General features: G+C 48.8%; 1 protein-coding gene across 1 annotated transcript; it reads left to right on the forward strand.

Moving 5' to 3' along the window:
• Positions 1–1513: 1513 nt before the first annotated feature.
• On the forward strand, positions 1514–17338 carry PVX_111560 (dynein heavy chain, putative; the record flags this gene model as incomplete). Its single annotated transcript, XM_001608487.1, has 1 exon — positions 1514–17338. The coding sequence occupies one exon, from the start codon at positions 1514–1516 to the stop codon at positions 17336–17338; it is 15825 nt and encodes a 5274-aa protein (XP_001608537.1).
• Positions 17339–17346: the final 8 nt, after the last annotated feature.

The following is a 17346-nucleotide window of genomic DNA, read 5'->3' on the forward strand; positions in this document are numbered from 1 at the left end:
GCCTGAACAGATCACTTTTTTTTTTTTTTTTTAGCTAGCTAGAAGTGAAATTTGATTTTTTTTTTTATTTTTCCCCATTTGACAAAATGGCACGCTAGTGAAATGCTTTGCAGGAAAATGGAACATACTGGGGAGGACCACAGAATGGGTGGAAATGCAAGGAACAGTCCCCTACACAGGTCAAGGAACGAAATTACGAGAATGGGCTGATTTCTTGGTGGGTCATCCCCGTGTATCCTCTCAAACGGCACACTCACGCATTACGCTGTGCAGATAAATGTGGAGGTCACCTTAGGAAAGCACACGTGTAGACGACCGATGGCCAAACCGAATGTTCACTGCGCGAATAAGCAGCAAGGATGGACCGCTTCCCAGAGGCAAAGCTTACCATGTTGGACGGAGTCACATAACCTTGACAGTGTCATGGAAAGGAGGAAGGACAAAACAGGGGGGGGAATGCCTCTCATTAGTAAATTTATCAGCCACGATGGGGATGTATCCCCTTGGAGCGAATGCAATGGAATGTATATTTCCGCGCAGTGTGGTCCCCTCCTACATTGGGGGGAGAAAACTCCCTGCCAAACTTCACCCATTCAGTGTGCAGAGGTGAATCGAAAAGAGGGGACGATCCCAGAATGTTTGAATAGCCATCTGGATAGCCCCTTCTTTTTCTTTTTTTTTTTTTTGTATTGCTTCTAAACCGTTTTGCTTAGAAATATGTGTGTACTATTGGGAGAACGTACGGACATGCCATTCGGAGCCCCCGTCGGGGATATGCGTCCATGCGGACTACTTCCTAAGGGCTCCCATTTTTTTTTGCCAATTTGTGCATAGCTCAGCGGTGAAGCCGTAAGGATGAGCGCTAAATGGCGCTTGTCGCGCAGAGGGAGATTATGCTGCACACGGCTCCGAGAGAAAAAAGGGGCTTCATGGAGGGGCTCATTTCGCACGAGGATAGAAACGTAGCTCGAAGTAGACACACCCGAGGGGCGCATATGTGTGTGGCGGAAAAAAAAAAAAAAAGAAAGCGAAGCGGAACGGAACGGGACGAAGCAAAACGATTCTATTCGATGCGAAAGGAAGAACGTCCTGCGGAGAAAACGACCGAATAGCACATTACTGGTGAGAGAAAAAAGACGGTGACAAATTTGACTAAACACTTTGTAGGGGAGAAAAATGCAAGGGTGACGCTGCTTGCGGATATGCACACGTTTGCGCATTTGTGGACCGGCAAGTAGTTTTCACTGCTCGCAGGGTGACGGCGCGTGCCCCTTTGTGAGACCCTGCGTGGGGGGAGGGGCTCCAAAAATGAGCAGTGCGGCGAGGCGGCGCGGCATCGGCCTGGTTAGTCACGACCGGTTAGTGGTGCCGACTGGTCACACGGGGTGATACGCGGTAGGAAGTCAGCGCACCGCCGCACCGTCACTACGCCGATTCACCACACCGCCGCTACACCGATACGCCGTTACACCACACCGCCGCTTTACCGCTTTGCCGCTTGACCGCCACCCCCATGAGCAAAGCGGAGCAGAACGGCGGCGACTGCGCGCCGAGCGAGGAGGCGGAGGAAGTGCTGGCGAGCGCGGTGGCCTTTTTCAGCCCCGAGGGGGGTGGGGGGCTGCAGGAGGGCGCGCTGAGCAGCATCCGGGCAGACGAAAACGCAGTGAAGCTTCTGAACGAGTTCACGGAGAGCGAAGAGGACTGCCTATTCGTGTTCAACGAAAAGGACACCATCAAATTTTACTCATCCATCCTGGATTTACAAAAAAAAAAAAAAAATGAAAAATATTTAATCATCTACAAAACGATGCAAAGTAAGAAGACACTCTTCCTCGAAATGAACAATGATGCAGAAAATGTGACGAGGAAATTTTTGGAAATTTTCTTTTCCAATTTTATGAACAAAAATGACGAAATCAATTCTTCCTCCCTGTTGAAGGAAATGAAAAAGAAGTTTAACAATTTTTTGCTCAACTTGAGGATAATCTATGGAGAGTTGCAGGAAAAATTGACTCTGCCACTTTTGCCCTCTGGAGAGAAGGAGGAACAGGAAGAAGACATCAACCATGTGGAAGAGTACCTAATACACTTCATCAAATGCTACCACGTAATTCTACGCAACTTTGTAAACTACAAAAGGAATAAGTACCAAAATTGCCAGGACTTTCTCAGCTGCTTGAAAAATAAAAATGAAGACATCAACTTTTTGCACGGCGAAATAGAGAAGGAGAAGTTCAAGCAGATTGTTACCACCATTTTGGAGAGGAAGAAAAACTCCAGCTATAAGAATATCATAGAAAATATTAGGAGAGAAATTGTAGACCTCAAATTGGAAGTGCTAGACTTGTATACTCACTTAAAACCAGTGATTCATTTTTTGCAAAAATTGGAAAGTAGCAAAGAAGAAATTGAAAATAAAAATGTGTTCGTTGCCCCGATCGTTCATGCACTGTCTTTGTCGTTGGACCGATCTGATTACTTAATTAAGAACTGCAAGTTTGTGTTTGACTTCCTTTCCAGGGTGCTCATAAATTCTTGCAAGCAGAATATGAACACGCCCGAAATTATTAACTCCATTTATAACTGCGTGGATGTGCTGAAGAGCAAGCTGTATGGGACGCTGAATTTTCTGCTGAACTTTTTGTACCTCTTTAGGATTTACCGGGAGAGGAATGCCAAGCTGCGTTCCTTGGGCGAGCAGAGCGAGCAAAGCGAGCAGCGTGAGCAAAAGGGGCAGCGTGAGCAGAGTGAGCAAAATGAGCAAAATGAGCAAAAGGAGCAGAGTGAGCAAAATGAGCAAAATGAGCAAAAGGAGCAGAGTGAGCAAAATGAGCAAAAGGAGCAGAGTGAGCAAAACGAACAGCTTACGCAGCATGAACAGACTGAGCAGGAGTGCGCCTACTTCCCCTCCGTCAGCCTCTACATCTACAAACTGAGGCTCCTGATCGAATACCTAAAAATTTACCAGACGTATATGAAGCTGGAAAAAATTGAAATCCCGGGGGAGAAGGGGAAGAAGCTGACGGAGGAGGTGCACACCATCGCGCGCGAATTCAACTCCATCAATGAGACCTTCCTAGACATTAATCACGAAATTATGAGCGAGGAAGAGACCATTTTTATAAACAAGTACAACCAGTTTGAGGACAAGGTGAAGGAGCTGAACAAGCGGTTGATTTGCGTTTTCACGCACTCGTTTGACTCGGACTTGAAGAAGAACATCAAGCTGCTCAACTCGTTTTTAATTTTGAGGGACCTGCGAGTCATCGAGGTGGAGCTGGTGCGGCACGCCTCTCTGCTGTGCGAGGACCTGAAGAGGGAGTTCATCTTGGTGGACAACTTGTTCATCAAGAACATGACCATCGTGGCTCAGAACAGGGGCGTCTTCCTGGAGCAGGGGGGGGGCGACGTTGGCGGCGGTGGCAATGGCGGCAGTCCAAGTGCGATCAGCGGCGAGACGGACGGCCTAGCCGCGATCACCGTCGATAGGGACAATCGAAGCACCGCCCGAAAATCGCAGCTGAGCCACCTGCACATCGACCAGAACGCGCCCCTCTTCTGCGAAGTGGTGAACCTGTTCACCTCGCTGCTGAAGCGAATCGAGCAGCAGTACTTCCCCCTGCGCAAAATCGTCAAGGTCCTCAAGCTGAAGGACGAGAAGACGGAAGAAATAAACGCGCTGTACCGAAGCATCACCACGAAGATCAGCCAGTACATCGGCAACATGAGCAAGGAGTGGTTCACCGAAACCATAGACGTGGTGAATAGCTTCTTAAACGAACCCATATTTAAGCAAAAGGGGGAGCTATTCTACGTGAACTTCCACCCCTATATCTTCCTCTTCATATCAAATGTGAAAAATTTATACCTGAACAATTTGACCGTCAATGAGGAGTGCCTAAAAATTTACAACAGCACGAATAGATTTAAGGAGTTCATACACACCTTGAATAGCATCACGAAGAGGTACAACGATATCGTGACGAAAACGTTGGGCGTGCAGAAGGACCTCTTTCATGAGAAGCTATGCGGTGTTAAGAACACGCTTCTGAAGGGGGTGACAGACCTCCGGTGGACGCAGGAACAAATTTTTGAGTACATTCAAGTGGTAGACAGAGACATGGCCGAAATATTTAGCAACATCTCATCTGTGCATAGCAACTTGGTTTCTATCCTAAGTGTGACGAAGGGTTGGACTAGGAAAGCAATTCTAGAGAGGAGAAAGAGACACGAAGATATTTATAATTACCTGAACGGTTATAAGAACAATATGGCCGTGCTGAAGGGGAAGCTACTGGAGGATTTCAAGAACATTCATATGAGCATGAAGCAGTCTTTTGATCTTCTAAAGATAAAGAAGAACAACCCCATGTGGAAGAATTACGTAAAGTTTGTGAACAGCATCGTCACGGATAGACTCACCGAATTGGTTAACTTTCTCTTTTCAAATCTGAGGAGCGTCATGACAAACGCGGAGAGGGAAAACGAGCCGCTCTTCACCATCAAGATAAATTTCGTGGATGATAGGTTGAGCTTGGACCTAAAGATGAGATCTAAAAAATCGTTCAGCGTAGCAGGCATCTTCTACAAATGGGTGGACGATTTTATGAACCTCTGTTCAGGCATCAAACGGATCGATATCAAGAGCGGGGACTACGTGAATGAGGTCCTCCTCAGTCTGAAGATCAATCGGAACAAGAGTTGCATTGAGAGACGTTTTGAAGCCACCCTCGATAGGTGTTATGCCTACCTAGAAAGTTTGAGAGAGTACGAACATACGTGCAAGAAGGATATCAAAAAGGAGTTCCTTCAGTTTAAGGCTCAAAATGAGGTGCCCCTCTTCCCCAACTTCTTCGAATTTAACAACAATTTTAGGGACACCTTAAAGCTCATCGATATGAACATTACGCATCTGTTCCCAAACGTGTCGGCGTATAAGAAACTCATTTTGTGTTTGAAGAGCGAATTGGGGAGGTTCCACCAGCTGCGCAGCTACCAAGTGATCGACTTTGTGGCGTTTCACTCGGAGCACTTCGTCGAGAAGTTGATCGCCTTTTCGCAGAAGGACATTTCCATGTACAGCGAGTACTTGCAGGTGTTCGTGCGGGACGTCGTTTACTCCGTGAGCTCCTTTTACGAGGGCGTCTTGGCGAGCTTGAGGTCCGCGGGCGTGAGCGCGTTCTTCGGCCCGGGCAAGCGGGGGGTTAGCGGCGGGACGAGCGGTGTGGTCAGCGGCGGGATGAGCGGCAGTGTGGCAGAGGTGGGCGACGGGATGACTTCTGTAGGGGGGATGACCTCTGTAGATGGACTGGCCGATGCGCTCGTCGGCGCGGCTGCGGTAGAGGGGTTGGCCGACTCACTCATCGGCGCGGCTGCGGCAGACGGGTTGGCCGACTCACTCATCGGCGCTGCTTCTGCAAACGGCGGGGGCGCCCTGGCGAAGAGCAAGAAGGACGCCTTCTACAACCTGATGAGGAACCTGCGGAGCGTGAAGCTGAGCAGGAAAATCGTCCCCCTGATTTTCCAGAAGACGAGGGAAATCATGGAGACCCTCAGGGAGCTGGGCATCGCAGTGAAGCACGACCAAGTGCTGGAGGAGATCGAGCGGAACAAGGAGCGAGTCGAGATACAGTACAACGAAATAAAGGAGAAAATTATAAAACACAAAAACGAGGAAATTAAAAACATCAAAGTGGAGATCAAGCTGTTCAAGGATGAGCTGAAGAAGCTGAAGAGTGGCATTCTGCAGAACATGCCTAATGCGCCCAAGGACATGGAGGGCAACCCCTATGAGAAGATTAACGAGTATAGAAGGAGCTACCAAGTGTATAGGGACAAGCAGAAGTACCACAACGAATTGGAGATCCTGTTCGAGCTGGACATCACCGTGTTTGATGAGCTGAACGAATTGGACAGCAAGTTGAAGGAGCTGAAAAACCTGTGGGACGTCATCAACAGCATTGTGTTTTTCATGGAGGAGGAGAAGAAGAAGCTGTGGACGGACATCGACGTGAACGGGAACATTTACCTAATCGATTTTGTGTCGCAATACTTGAGGAAGAACCTCTGCGAGCTGAAGAGCCTGCCGGTGTACGAGCACATCGTGAGGGAGCTGAAGAAGTTCTCCTCCATCCTGCCGCTGCTCGTGGATTTGAACAACGACTGCATTTTTGACCGCCACTGGAATATTATTATGAACCTGTCGGGGGGGATGGGAAGTGAGCGAGGGGGTGGAAGCGTGAGTAGGGTGGGAAGCGCTAACCTGGTGGATGCCGCTAACCCGGTGGACGCCGCTAACCTGGGGGACGCCGCTAACCTGGGGGACGCCGCCAACCTGGAGAGCCTGCCGAAGAAGCACCTGCAGGTGAAGTACAAAGAGCTGACGCTGCAGGGGTTCTTCGACCTGAAGCTGTACAAGCACGTGGACGCCGTGCACGACGTGATGGAGCAAGCCAAGAAGGAAAAAAAAATCGAAAACAAAATTAGGGAGATAAACCAAATCTGGAGGAAAATGAATTTTGAGTTTCTCAAGAAAAACGCGTACATCCAAATAACCAACATGGACCTGATCCTCGAAATTGTGGACGTGCATACCTCCGAAATACTTTTCTTCATAAATCAGAAGAAATACATTTTGTTCATCCAGGAGACCATTTTAAAGACGCAGGAGAATTTGAAACGAATCGATGAGGTGATCAACATTTGGAGAAAGTTCCTCAGCAAATTTGAGAGGCTGCAGCCGATTTATCTTAACTCAGAAGACATCCACTCGCAGCTCCCACAGGAGAGCAGGATGTTTTTCAACATCGAGCATGAGTATAAGGAAATCATCCTCAACGCGTATGAGCAGCAGAACGTTTTGCAAATTTGCCTAAACGAGGAGTTGTTTTATGTGTTGGGGAAGTTCTTCAAAAATATTGAGTTGTGTGAGAAGGCCCTTAATGACTACTTGGACCAGAAGAAGAAGGCCTTTCCGCGGTTTTACTTTCTGTCCAACATCGCCCTGCTGGACATCCTGAGCAACGGGAAGAACCCCATGAAGATCCTCCCCTACGTGAACGACGTGTTCAACGCGATTAAGACGATCGAGTTTGGGGGGGGAGCAGCGGAGGGGGGAGCGCAGGAAGAGGCTGGGGAGGTCGCAGCGGAGGAGGGTCACCACGATGGAGGCGCTACCCATAATGGTGACACTACCCATAATGGCTCCCCCGACGCTACCCATAATGGCCCCCCCGACGCTACCCTTAATGGTGCCACTCCCAATCGCGGAGGCGCTACCCCCCCCCCGTTCACCGCGAAAGGCGTGTACAGCATCGAACACGAACACCTGGAGTTCCCCACGGAGCTGGCGCTGAGGGGCAACGTGGAGAGCTACCTGAAGGATTTGGAAACGCACCTGAAGGTGACCATCCGGAGCATCCTGGAGAAGGCGAAGATTTGCTCCGAAAATCTGGACGAGCAGAACCGAGACGAGACGATGATCAATAACTTCATCAGCCAAGTGGTATGCACCTGCAACCAAATCGTCGTGACGGACGAAATTAACAAATGCTTTGACGAGCTGGAAAATGGAAACGAGTCCGCCTTCGTCGAATATAAGAAAATTCTAATCGAGAGGATAAACAAGCTAATCAAGTTGGTAGAGAGGACGCACGATTGTAACATCCGGACCAAGTTGCTCTCCCTAATCATTTTGGATGTCCACACGAGAGACGTCATCATTTCTTTTATAAAAAAAAAAATCTCAGACGGGACTTCCTTCGACTGGCAGGCGCAGCTGAAGTATTATTGGGTGTACGATAAGAAGGCGAATAACTACACCTGCGAAATAAAGCTGTGCGATTTTAGGACCAAATATCTCTACGAATATATTGGCAACTCTGGAAAGCTGGTGATAACCCCGCTGACAGACAAGTGCTACATCACCCTGACGCAGGCGCTCAATTTGATCCTTGGAGGGGCCCCCGCGGGTCCGGCAGGCACGGGGAAGACCGAGACCACCAAGGATCTGTCCAAGGCGATAGGCATAGCAATATTTATATTTAATTGTAGCAACCAAATGAACTACTTTAACATGTCCCAGATATGCATAGGCCTCTCTCAGACCGGCGCATGGGGGTGCTTCGACGAGTTTAACCGAATCAGCATAGAGGTCCTCTCCGTGGTTAGCACGCAGATTAAGTGCATCTTTGACGCCATTAAGGAGAAGAAAACGGTGTTTCATTTTATTGATGATGAAATTGTCCTGAAGAAGACCTGTGGGTTCTTCATTACCATGAACCCGGGGTATGCAGGCAGGACGGAGTTGCCCGAAAATTTGAAAAACTTGTTTCGATCCTGCTCCATGATTGTTCCCGATATTAAATTTATTTGCGAAAATATGTTAATGTCTTTTGGGTTTATTAAGGCAAATAAGCTGTCCTACAAATTCGTGGAGCTGTATCAGCTGTGCAAGGAGCTACTGAGGAAGAACATCCACTACGACTGGGGGCTGCGTGCTGTCAAGGTGGTGCTCATTCAGGCTGGCAATTTAAAAAGGAAGTACAGCAACTATGACGAGGAGGTCATCCTGATGAAGGCCCTCAAAGATTTCAACATCCCCAAGATAACTCATGAGGATATTCCCATCTTTTTGGGGCTCGTGAATGACCTCTTCCCGAATGTTGATTGCGTGGACAGGTTCAAGGAGGAGCTCAGCGTGGAGGAGGTGGACACACCGCTTCACGTGGGGATGCCACAGGAAGGGGTCTCCCCACAGGAAGTGGTCTCCCCGGAAGCGGCCTCCCCGGAAGCGGCCTCCCCTGAAGCGGCCTCCCCACATGGGGACACACCCCCTCTTGCCGGCACGCTGCCCCCCCCCGTGAGCTTCGACGAGGCCATTCGGAGCAGCCTCCGAGAGGCCAACCTCCAAATCGACGACAACTTCATCCTGAAGGTGAAGCAGCTGAAAGACCTGATGGACGTGCGCCACTGCGTCTTCATCTTGGGAGAGGACGGCTGCGGAAAGTCCAGCGTCATCCAAATATTGCTGAAAACGCTGAACGCAATTAGGGAGAAGTGCCTGCACGAAGTTATCAACCCCAAGTCGATTGAGTCCTACGAGTTGTATGGCTATTTAAACAAAAATAACGAGTGGGTAGACGGAGCTTTGTCCTCCATAATGAGGAAAATGTCTAGGAATATATCCCCCTACAGTGAGAGCGTGAAGCATAAGGTTCTTCTGCTGGACGGCAACATCGATGCTGAGTGGATTGAAAGCATGAACACCGTGATGGATGACAACAAGGTACTCACTCTGGTGAGTAATGAACGTATCCCCTTCACCAAGGAGATGCACCTCTTCTTTGAAATCACCAACATGAGGTATGCCTCCCCTGCCACGGTCAGCAGAGGGGGGGTCCTCTACATAAACAGAGGAGACATCAGCTACAAACTGTACATAAGCTCGTGGATTAACCTCCTGAAAAATCACGTGGCCAAGACGGAGTTTTACTACCTCTTCAATATTTTCTACACGCAGAACATAGACATGCTGAGGAAGCAGTGCAAGTTCGCCTTCGAGCTGTCCAACCTGGACGTGGTGCGGTCGATTTGCAATTACATCGACTACTTCCTGGTGAAATATGATAAGTACATTGGCGAGGTGATCCGCGGTATTGAGAGCCGCCAGGGGGCAGCGGAGGGGGCAGCGGCGGAGCGGTTAGCGGAGGGGTTAGCGGAGGGGTTAGCGGAAGGGGTAGCGGAAGGGGTAGCGGAAGGGGTAGCGGAAGGGGTAGCGGAAGGGGTAGCGGAAGGGGTAGCGGAAGGGGTAGCGGCCAAGGAGGGGAAGGCGGCCAAGGATGGGGCTACGCTCGAGGGAGCTTCCACGCCGGGGGAAAACCCACATAACGGAGAGGAAAAGAACGCGCCAAACAAAATCAACCACAACTACGAAATTCTGAAGGACTACTACAACAGCTTCTTCATGAACGCGTACATGTGGGTCCTGAACAGCCTGATCGTGGAGGACAAGCTGATGAACGCGAGGAGCGCCCTCAACAGCAATGTGAAGTCCAACGCGAAGGTGAAGATGGGCAGCGACTACTGCTGCAACTATGTGTATAACGTCTACGACAATGAGTGGAAGCACCTGAGCGAGTACCTGGACAGCGACATTTTGCTGCTGCAGAGGCTGCGCTGGGGCTTCGGCCAGGAGGGGGAAGCGGCAGAGAACAACGAAGCGGAGGAGGAAAACGAAGCGGCCGAGGAAAACGAAGCGGACGGGGCGAACGAAGCGGACGGGGCGAACGAAGCCGACGAAGCGGACCGCGCGCGCGGCCTGCCGAAGCACAAGCGGAAGAGCGAAAACAACTACATCGAAAGCATGCTGCCGCACAACTACGACGAGCTGTACATCAACACGATCGAGCTGATCCGCACGGAGAAAATGATCAAGTACTCCCTGGACCGCAACCAGCCAATCCTCGTCTATGGAAGCAACGGCACGGGGAAGACCAAGTGCATAAGAAACAACATCAACATGAATATAGAAAAATTTACGCACACCACGATAAGTATTAATTACTATACAAATTCATTTGCCCTTCAAAAGATAATCGAGAGTAACGTGGAGAAGAGGAACACCAGGACGTATGGACCCCCCAATCAGAAGAGGCACATTTTTTTTCTGGAAGATATGAACATAACTGCTAAGGATGATTGTGATACGCAGCAGACCTTGGAGTTCCTTCGCCAGCTGCTAACGTATAAGTTGATATATGATAGGGAGAATCTGGATGAGAAGAAATTCATTCACGATGTCCTCTTCATAGGGACGGTCAACAACAATGCTAATAAGCTCATCGACAAGAGGATCCAAAACAAGTTCCACATCATCAGCATGGAGGACATCAGCATGAAAACGTTTGAAAATGTGTATAAGATAATTCTGAAGCAGCATTTGCTGAAATTCGACGATAAAGTGAAGGGCCTCCTTAACGGCATCATTTCGTTTTCATATGACCTGTACAGTAAAGTTACGGAGAATATTGCCTTCAATTTGTCTAACTCTGCTCCACACTACCTCTTCAACTTGAATGACATCCATGGGGCGTTTCACAACGTCATTAAATGCACCAATCCAGATTTGTATAATGGGGGTAGCTTCAAATTTCTGATGATGTTTTTGCACGAGATGCAGCATGCGTACATGAACAAGTTGACGTCCAATGAGCACATTGAGATCTTCACGCAGCTCTTCAACCGCCTCCTGCAGCAGCACTTCCCGGCCTGCCTGGGCGACTTGGCCCGCCACCGCGCCGCCTTCGAGGGGGTTAGCGGGGTAAGCGGTGGTGGCGAGGTTGGCGGCGTTGGCGGTGGGGATGCGCTCGCCTCGGGCGGGCTGAACGTCTCGACCGCGAACAGCGGCAACACCGCTAACGCCGCTAGCCTCCCGTACGACCCGCGCAAGAACATCTTCACCTCGTTCGTTTCGGTGCGCAACGGGCTGGACAAGATGTACCTGGGCGTGAAGAAGTTCCACGCGCTGAAGGAGGTGCTGGCGGAGAAGCTGGCCGAGTACAACAGCTCGCACGTGGAGCTGCCCCTCGTGCTGTTCGACTACGCCGTTGTGCAGATATGCAAGATATGCCGAATTTTAGACTTTGACATCTCGCACCTGATGCTGATTGGCTTTGGGGGGTCGGGCAAGCAGTCCCTGGTGAAGCTGAGCATCTTCATCAACTGCCTTAACCTGCTGCAGATCTCGACCAACAATAACTACGATTTGAGCAATTTCAAAGCGGATTTGCAGGAGTTCCACCTCAAGTGCGCCATCAAGCCGGGCAACGTGCACGTGCTGCTGCTGAAGGAGCAAAACATCCTGGACGCCTTCCTCCCGTACATTAACGACTTGACCTCCACCGGGTTGTGTAACGATCTGTTTACGAAGGACGAGTATTTGGGGATCTTCTCCTCCATCCGCAACCAGATAAAGTACCTAAACATCGGGGAGAGCAACGAAGATGTTTTTAATTATTACATAGGGAAGATAAGAAGGAACTTCAAAGTGGCAGTGACGCACTCGCCTATTAGCAGCTTTTATAGGGACCGCCTGACCAAGTTCCCCTCCTTCTTATCGAATTTCTCCTTTGTGTATTTTTTACCGTGGCCGTATGAAGCGCTAGTAAATGTGTCTAGCAAATTTTTGAGCGATTTAGAACTCGAGGAGGAGTTGAAGAAGAGCATCTGCGAGCACATGGCCTACGTGCACACGAGCACAAACGAGATGAATAAAATTTATTTGGAGAAAAAAAACAGACACAATTATCTCATTCCGAAGACCTTCCTAGAATATATTTATTTTTATAAAAATCTGTTGCATGTGAAGACCTACGAAATTGAGAAGTCCGTGGAGAGACTCAACAAGGGGTTGTTAGCCCTGACGAGCACGAGAGAAAACGTAGAGGTGCTGAAAAAAGAAATTGAGGTGAAAATAAAAAACATAGAGGAGAAGAAAATTGAAGTGAATGAAATAATAAAAAAGGTGAAGGAGGCGACGGAGGTGACCAACAAAGAGCAGCAAATAGTAAACGAGGAGAAGAAAAAAACGGAGATTTTTACACGAGAAGCAATCGACATTCAGGAGAAGGCAGATAAGGAACTGAGTGAAGCGTTGCCCATAATGAACAAGGCGAAGGAGGCCGTGAATTGCATTACTAAGTCCGCCATTCAGGAGCTAAAGTCGCTGCAGAACCCACCGAAGGAATGTCTAGATGTAACCCACGCAGTGTTGATAGCCCTAAAGGAGATAAAAAATTACTCGTGGAAATTCGCCCAAAAGATTATGAACAATCCTAGTCAGTTTTTATCCAAATTGCAAAAGTTCGATGCAGAAAATATGGAAGAAGAGACCGTCCATTTGCTGACCCCATTTATTGAGAAGAAATTCTTCAACTACGAAATGATGAAAACGAAATCGTCTGCATGTGCCTACTTGGCACTGTGGCTAGTCAACATCGTCAAGTATAATGAGGTGTATAAGAAGGTGAAGCCTCTTATGGATAAGCTGCAAGAAGCGACCAATAATAAGAACAGCGCTCAGGAGAAGCTAAACCTTTTGGAGAATAAGGTGAAGGAGCTGACCGATAGTGTAGAAAAACTGAGGACCAAAATGAATGAAGTGAATGAGGAGAAGAATAAAATTATAAAAATTTTTAACGAATCTAAGGATAAATTAAATCGAGCGGAAAATCTGGTGAACATGCTATCGGATGAGTATAGCAGATGGTCTGATGAAATTGCCATCATCATTTCGAATAAGAAATATATTTATGGGGACTGTCTCCTATTGTCTTCTTTTATAACCTACCTGGGTGTCTTCTCCAGTTCCTTTCGAGTGAAGTTGTGGAAGAACCTGTGGCTCGAGCAGATAAAGCAGAGCAACATCCTCATCAGCGAGATTTCCTCCCCAATTGATATTATGGTCCAGGACATACAGATAGCTACTTGGAAAAATGAGAAACTGCCTGAGGATAGGATAAGCATAGAGAATGCTCTCATCGTGAGTACTTGCTATAGGTGGCCTCTTCTAATCGATCCACAGCTGCAAGGGTTGAAGTGGTTGAAGGCTAAAGGGGGAAATAATATCACGTGTCTCCAATTTAATAGCGACCACTTCATTGCAAAGGTGAAGAGCGTCATCCTGAGGGGGGGGTACCTCATCATAGAGAACGTCACTGAGGATATAGATAACGCTATCGACGGGCTCCTCAATAGGGAATTCATAAAGAGGGGAAACGACACCTTCGTGAAGGTCGACAGTGAGGAGATGCAGTTCAACTACCCCAATGCGATTAGCAGGGTTTCGAAGATTAAGTCTTTCTACGAGGGTGGCTCAGGGGGGGGAGCAGCATCAGCAGGGGGAGGAGCAGCCCGCACCGGAGCTGCTTCCTCTCCGGGAGACCACCACTTGGGCAGCTTCCACGACGAGGTGGACCGCGAAGACGACGACGCGGTGGAAGAGGAGGAGGAGGAAGAGGAAGCCCTGCAGAGTAAGTCAACCCCCAGAAGGGGGAACCCACAGAGCGGTAGACAGCATGGAGGTAGACAGCATGGCGGTAGCAGCCGGCGTGGCAGGGACAGCCCAGGTGGGGAATTATCCATGGGGACGACCCCGAGGGAGAAACAGGACGATGAGAAGAGTTACGAAAAGATGTCCAATTCACAGAGCATGAGTAAGGCTCTCTCGAAGGAAGGCTCCCTGCGAAGGGGGGGGGTGCCCTTTTTCAACCTCATCTTGCAGACGAAGCTGAGCAACCCACATTTCAAGCCGGAGGTGAACAGCCAGTGCACTCTCATAAACTTTAGCGTGACGTGCGAAGGGCTGGAGGAGCAAATCTTGGCCATCATCGTCAATATAGAGAAGCCCGAATTGGAGAAGCAGAAGCAGATTCTGGTGAAAAACAGAAATGAATATAAAATTGTTCTGAACAACTTGGAGGACGAAATTCTATACCAGCTGTCAGCGGCCGACTCGAGCACCATCATCGATAACATCTCCCTCATCAACAGTTTGAAGACGACCAAGGATACGTCCATCAGCATACAGAAGCAGGTGGCCGACTCGATCACGACGGAGAACGAAATTAACAAGACGAGGGAGCTGTATAGGAGCCTGGCGAACGAGGCCTCCATCGTGTATTTCATCCTCATCCTCATGCACAACATTAACTACATGTACCAGTACTCGCTGGACTCCTTCATCAGCCTGCTGCTCAAGTCGATCGAGGCGGTCCACGCGGGGGGCCAAGCGGTGGGTCAAGCGGTGGGCGTGAGTGGAAGCGTGATTGGCGGCGGTGTTGGCGGGATGGACCGCGCGGGGACCCACTCCAGGGGGTACTTCCCCGAGGGAGGCGAGCAATCGGGGGGACCCTGCGCAGGGGAGGAAGACGAGGCGGAAGAAGCGGCCCGCGGGGGGGAGGAAGAGAGCGACCTGTGTGACGAGCACATGAACGAGCTGATCATCTCGTTTAGGAAAACGATCTACTCGTGGATCAACCGGGGGCTGCTGGAGGAGGACAAGCTGCTCTTCAACTGCATACTGGTCTTCAAACTGTTAGAAAAGAAGAAGATCCACGACAAAGACTTCAGCATGGATTACTTGAACTTTTTTTTAAAGCCGCCCCGAATGAAGGAAGCGATTCAGAACCCGTTGAAGGAATGGCTAGCTGACGACTGCTGGAGAAATGTATCCGTGCTGTCAAAGTTCAAAGAGTTCGAAAGTTTGACCAACAATATACACTTAGATGCGCAGCACAAGTTCAAGCAGTGGTGCTCGGAGATACAGCCGGAGGTGTGCCCCCTGCCCCTGGAGTGGAAGAAGCTCAGCAATAACTCCTTCAAAAAGTTGCTCATCATAAGGTCATTGAGGCCGGATAGAGTGACAGTGACTCTGGAGAAGTACATTCGAAATGTGCTGCCAAACAGTCAGGAGGTCATGGAGAGGAAGAACTCCTTTGTGGACACGCTGGAATCGTCTTACAATTTTATGATTAACTCCACCCCCATTCTGTTCATCCTAACCCCGGGGTCGGATTTTATAAAATATGTGGAGCAGCTGGGGAAGAAGAATAAGTTTTACCTGAACATCAATTTGCACATAGTTTCTTTGGGACAAGGGCAGGAGACGATTGCGCTGTCTAAACTGGAGCTGGCTCATAAGGAAGGCCACTGGATAGTATTGGAGAACATCCACCTAATGGCAAAGTTCAACCTAATTTTAGAAAACGTGATTGATAAGTACGCCGCGGAGGGTTCGCACCCGAATTTTCGTCTCTTCCTAACGTCTGAGGTTACCAGAAATATCCCCATAAGCATCCTGGAGAGGTCCATAAAACTGACGAACGAAGCTCCGACAGGTTTTAAGGAAAATCTCAAGAGGGCATTCACCTTCTTCTCCGCAGATGATTATGAAGAGAAGGACTTGCGGACGAAAAATATTTTATTTTCCCTGTGTTACTTCCATTCTATAATTGTGGAGAGGGCTAAATTTGGCTCCCAAGGATTTAACATAAAATACCCCTTCAGCTTAAGCGACCTTAGAGATAGCGCGAAGGTTCTATTTAACTACCTGGATAATCAGAACTCTATAAAGGTGCCTTGGAATGACTTGAAATACATTTTTGGGGAGATAATGTACGGAGGGCATATCGTAAACGATAAGGACATGTTGGTGTGCAAAACGTATCTGAACTACTACATGAAGGAGCAGTCCCTCGAGGGGATGCAGCTGATCCCTTTTTCTAAAAATATGCAATTGTTTAGCCCTAGTAATTATGCGTATGATAAAATTTTAAAGTACATCGACACGCAGATCGTTGCGGAATCGTCCATTCTGTATGGCCTCAACCAACACGCGGAAATGAACTTCAGAACAAATGAAAGTATCAAACTGCTGACAAATATTTTTAAGTTAAAGCTGAAGGAGAGCTCCACCTTCGTGGAGGAACTCACCACTGGAGAGACTTTGGAAGTTCGCACGGCTAACATCCTTTCGGATATCTTAAACGAAATTGAAAATGTCCATTTTAATGTAGACGAATTGGTTAAGTCCATTCCCGATGATCAGATCACCCCTCTGCAGTACTTCCTCTTCCAGGAGTGCACCTTAATGAATTCGCTCACTGAGATCATGAGAGAGTCCCTAAAGGAGCTGCATCTAGCCATTAAAGGGGAAATTAATATGAACATGAAAATGGAATCATTGATGGGTTCTCTTTACAAAGACCAGCTGCCAGACCTGTGGAAGAATAACTCCTACTCTAGTAACCGAAACCTTTGCTCGTGGATGGCCAATCTGAAGGAGCGCATTAGCTTCCTCTCCGATTGGTTTAATGACCCCCTGGTGACTCCCAAAGTGTTTAACGTGTCTCTTCTCTTTAACCCGAACAGCTTCTTCAGTGCTATTAAGCAAATCCTCTCTCGGAATGAGAAATGCGAGCTGGACAAAATTGTTATGCAAATTGAAGTTACCAATAAGTCTTTGAATAACATCCACTCCTACCCTAAGGAGGGCGCGTACATTTATGGGCTCTACCTCGATGGGGCAAACTACGATAATGAGAAGAACACCCTGTGCGACTCCAGCTGCAAGCAGAAGTACTTCCTCATGCCCGTGATTCACTGCAAGCCGGTCGTCAGCATGGGCAAGGTGGAAACGGACGTGTACGAGTGCCCCGTCTACAAGACCGTCTCCCGGGGGCCCACCTACGTCACCAACATCAAGCTCAAGACCAAGGAGAGCCAGGAGAAGTGGGTGCTCGCCGGCGTCGCGCTCATCCTGGACGTCGCCGACGATTGAGCGGGGCG

This window comes from Plasmodium vivax, chromosome 6, assembly GCF_000002415.2.
Source record: "Plasmodium vivax chromosome 6, whole genome shotgun sequence".
NCBI classification, from domain to species: Eukaryota; Apicomplexa; class Aconoidasida; order Haemosporida; family Plasmodiidae; genus Plasmodium; species Plasmodium vivax.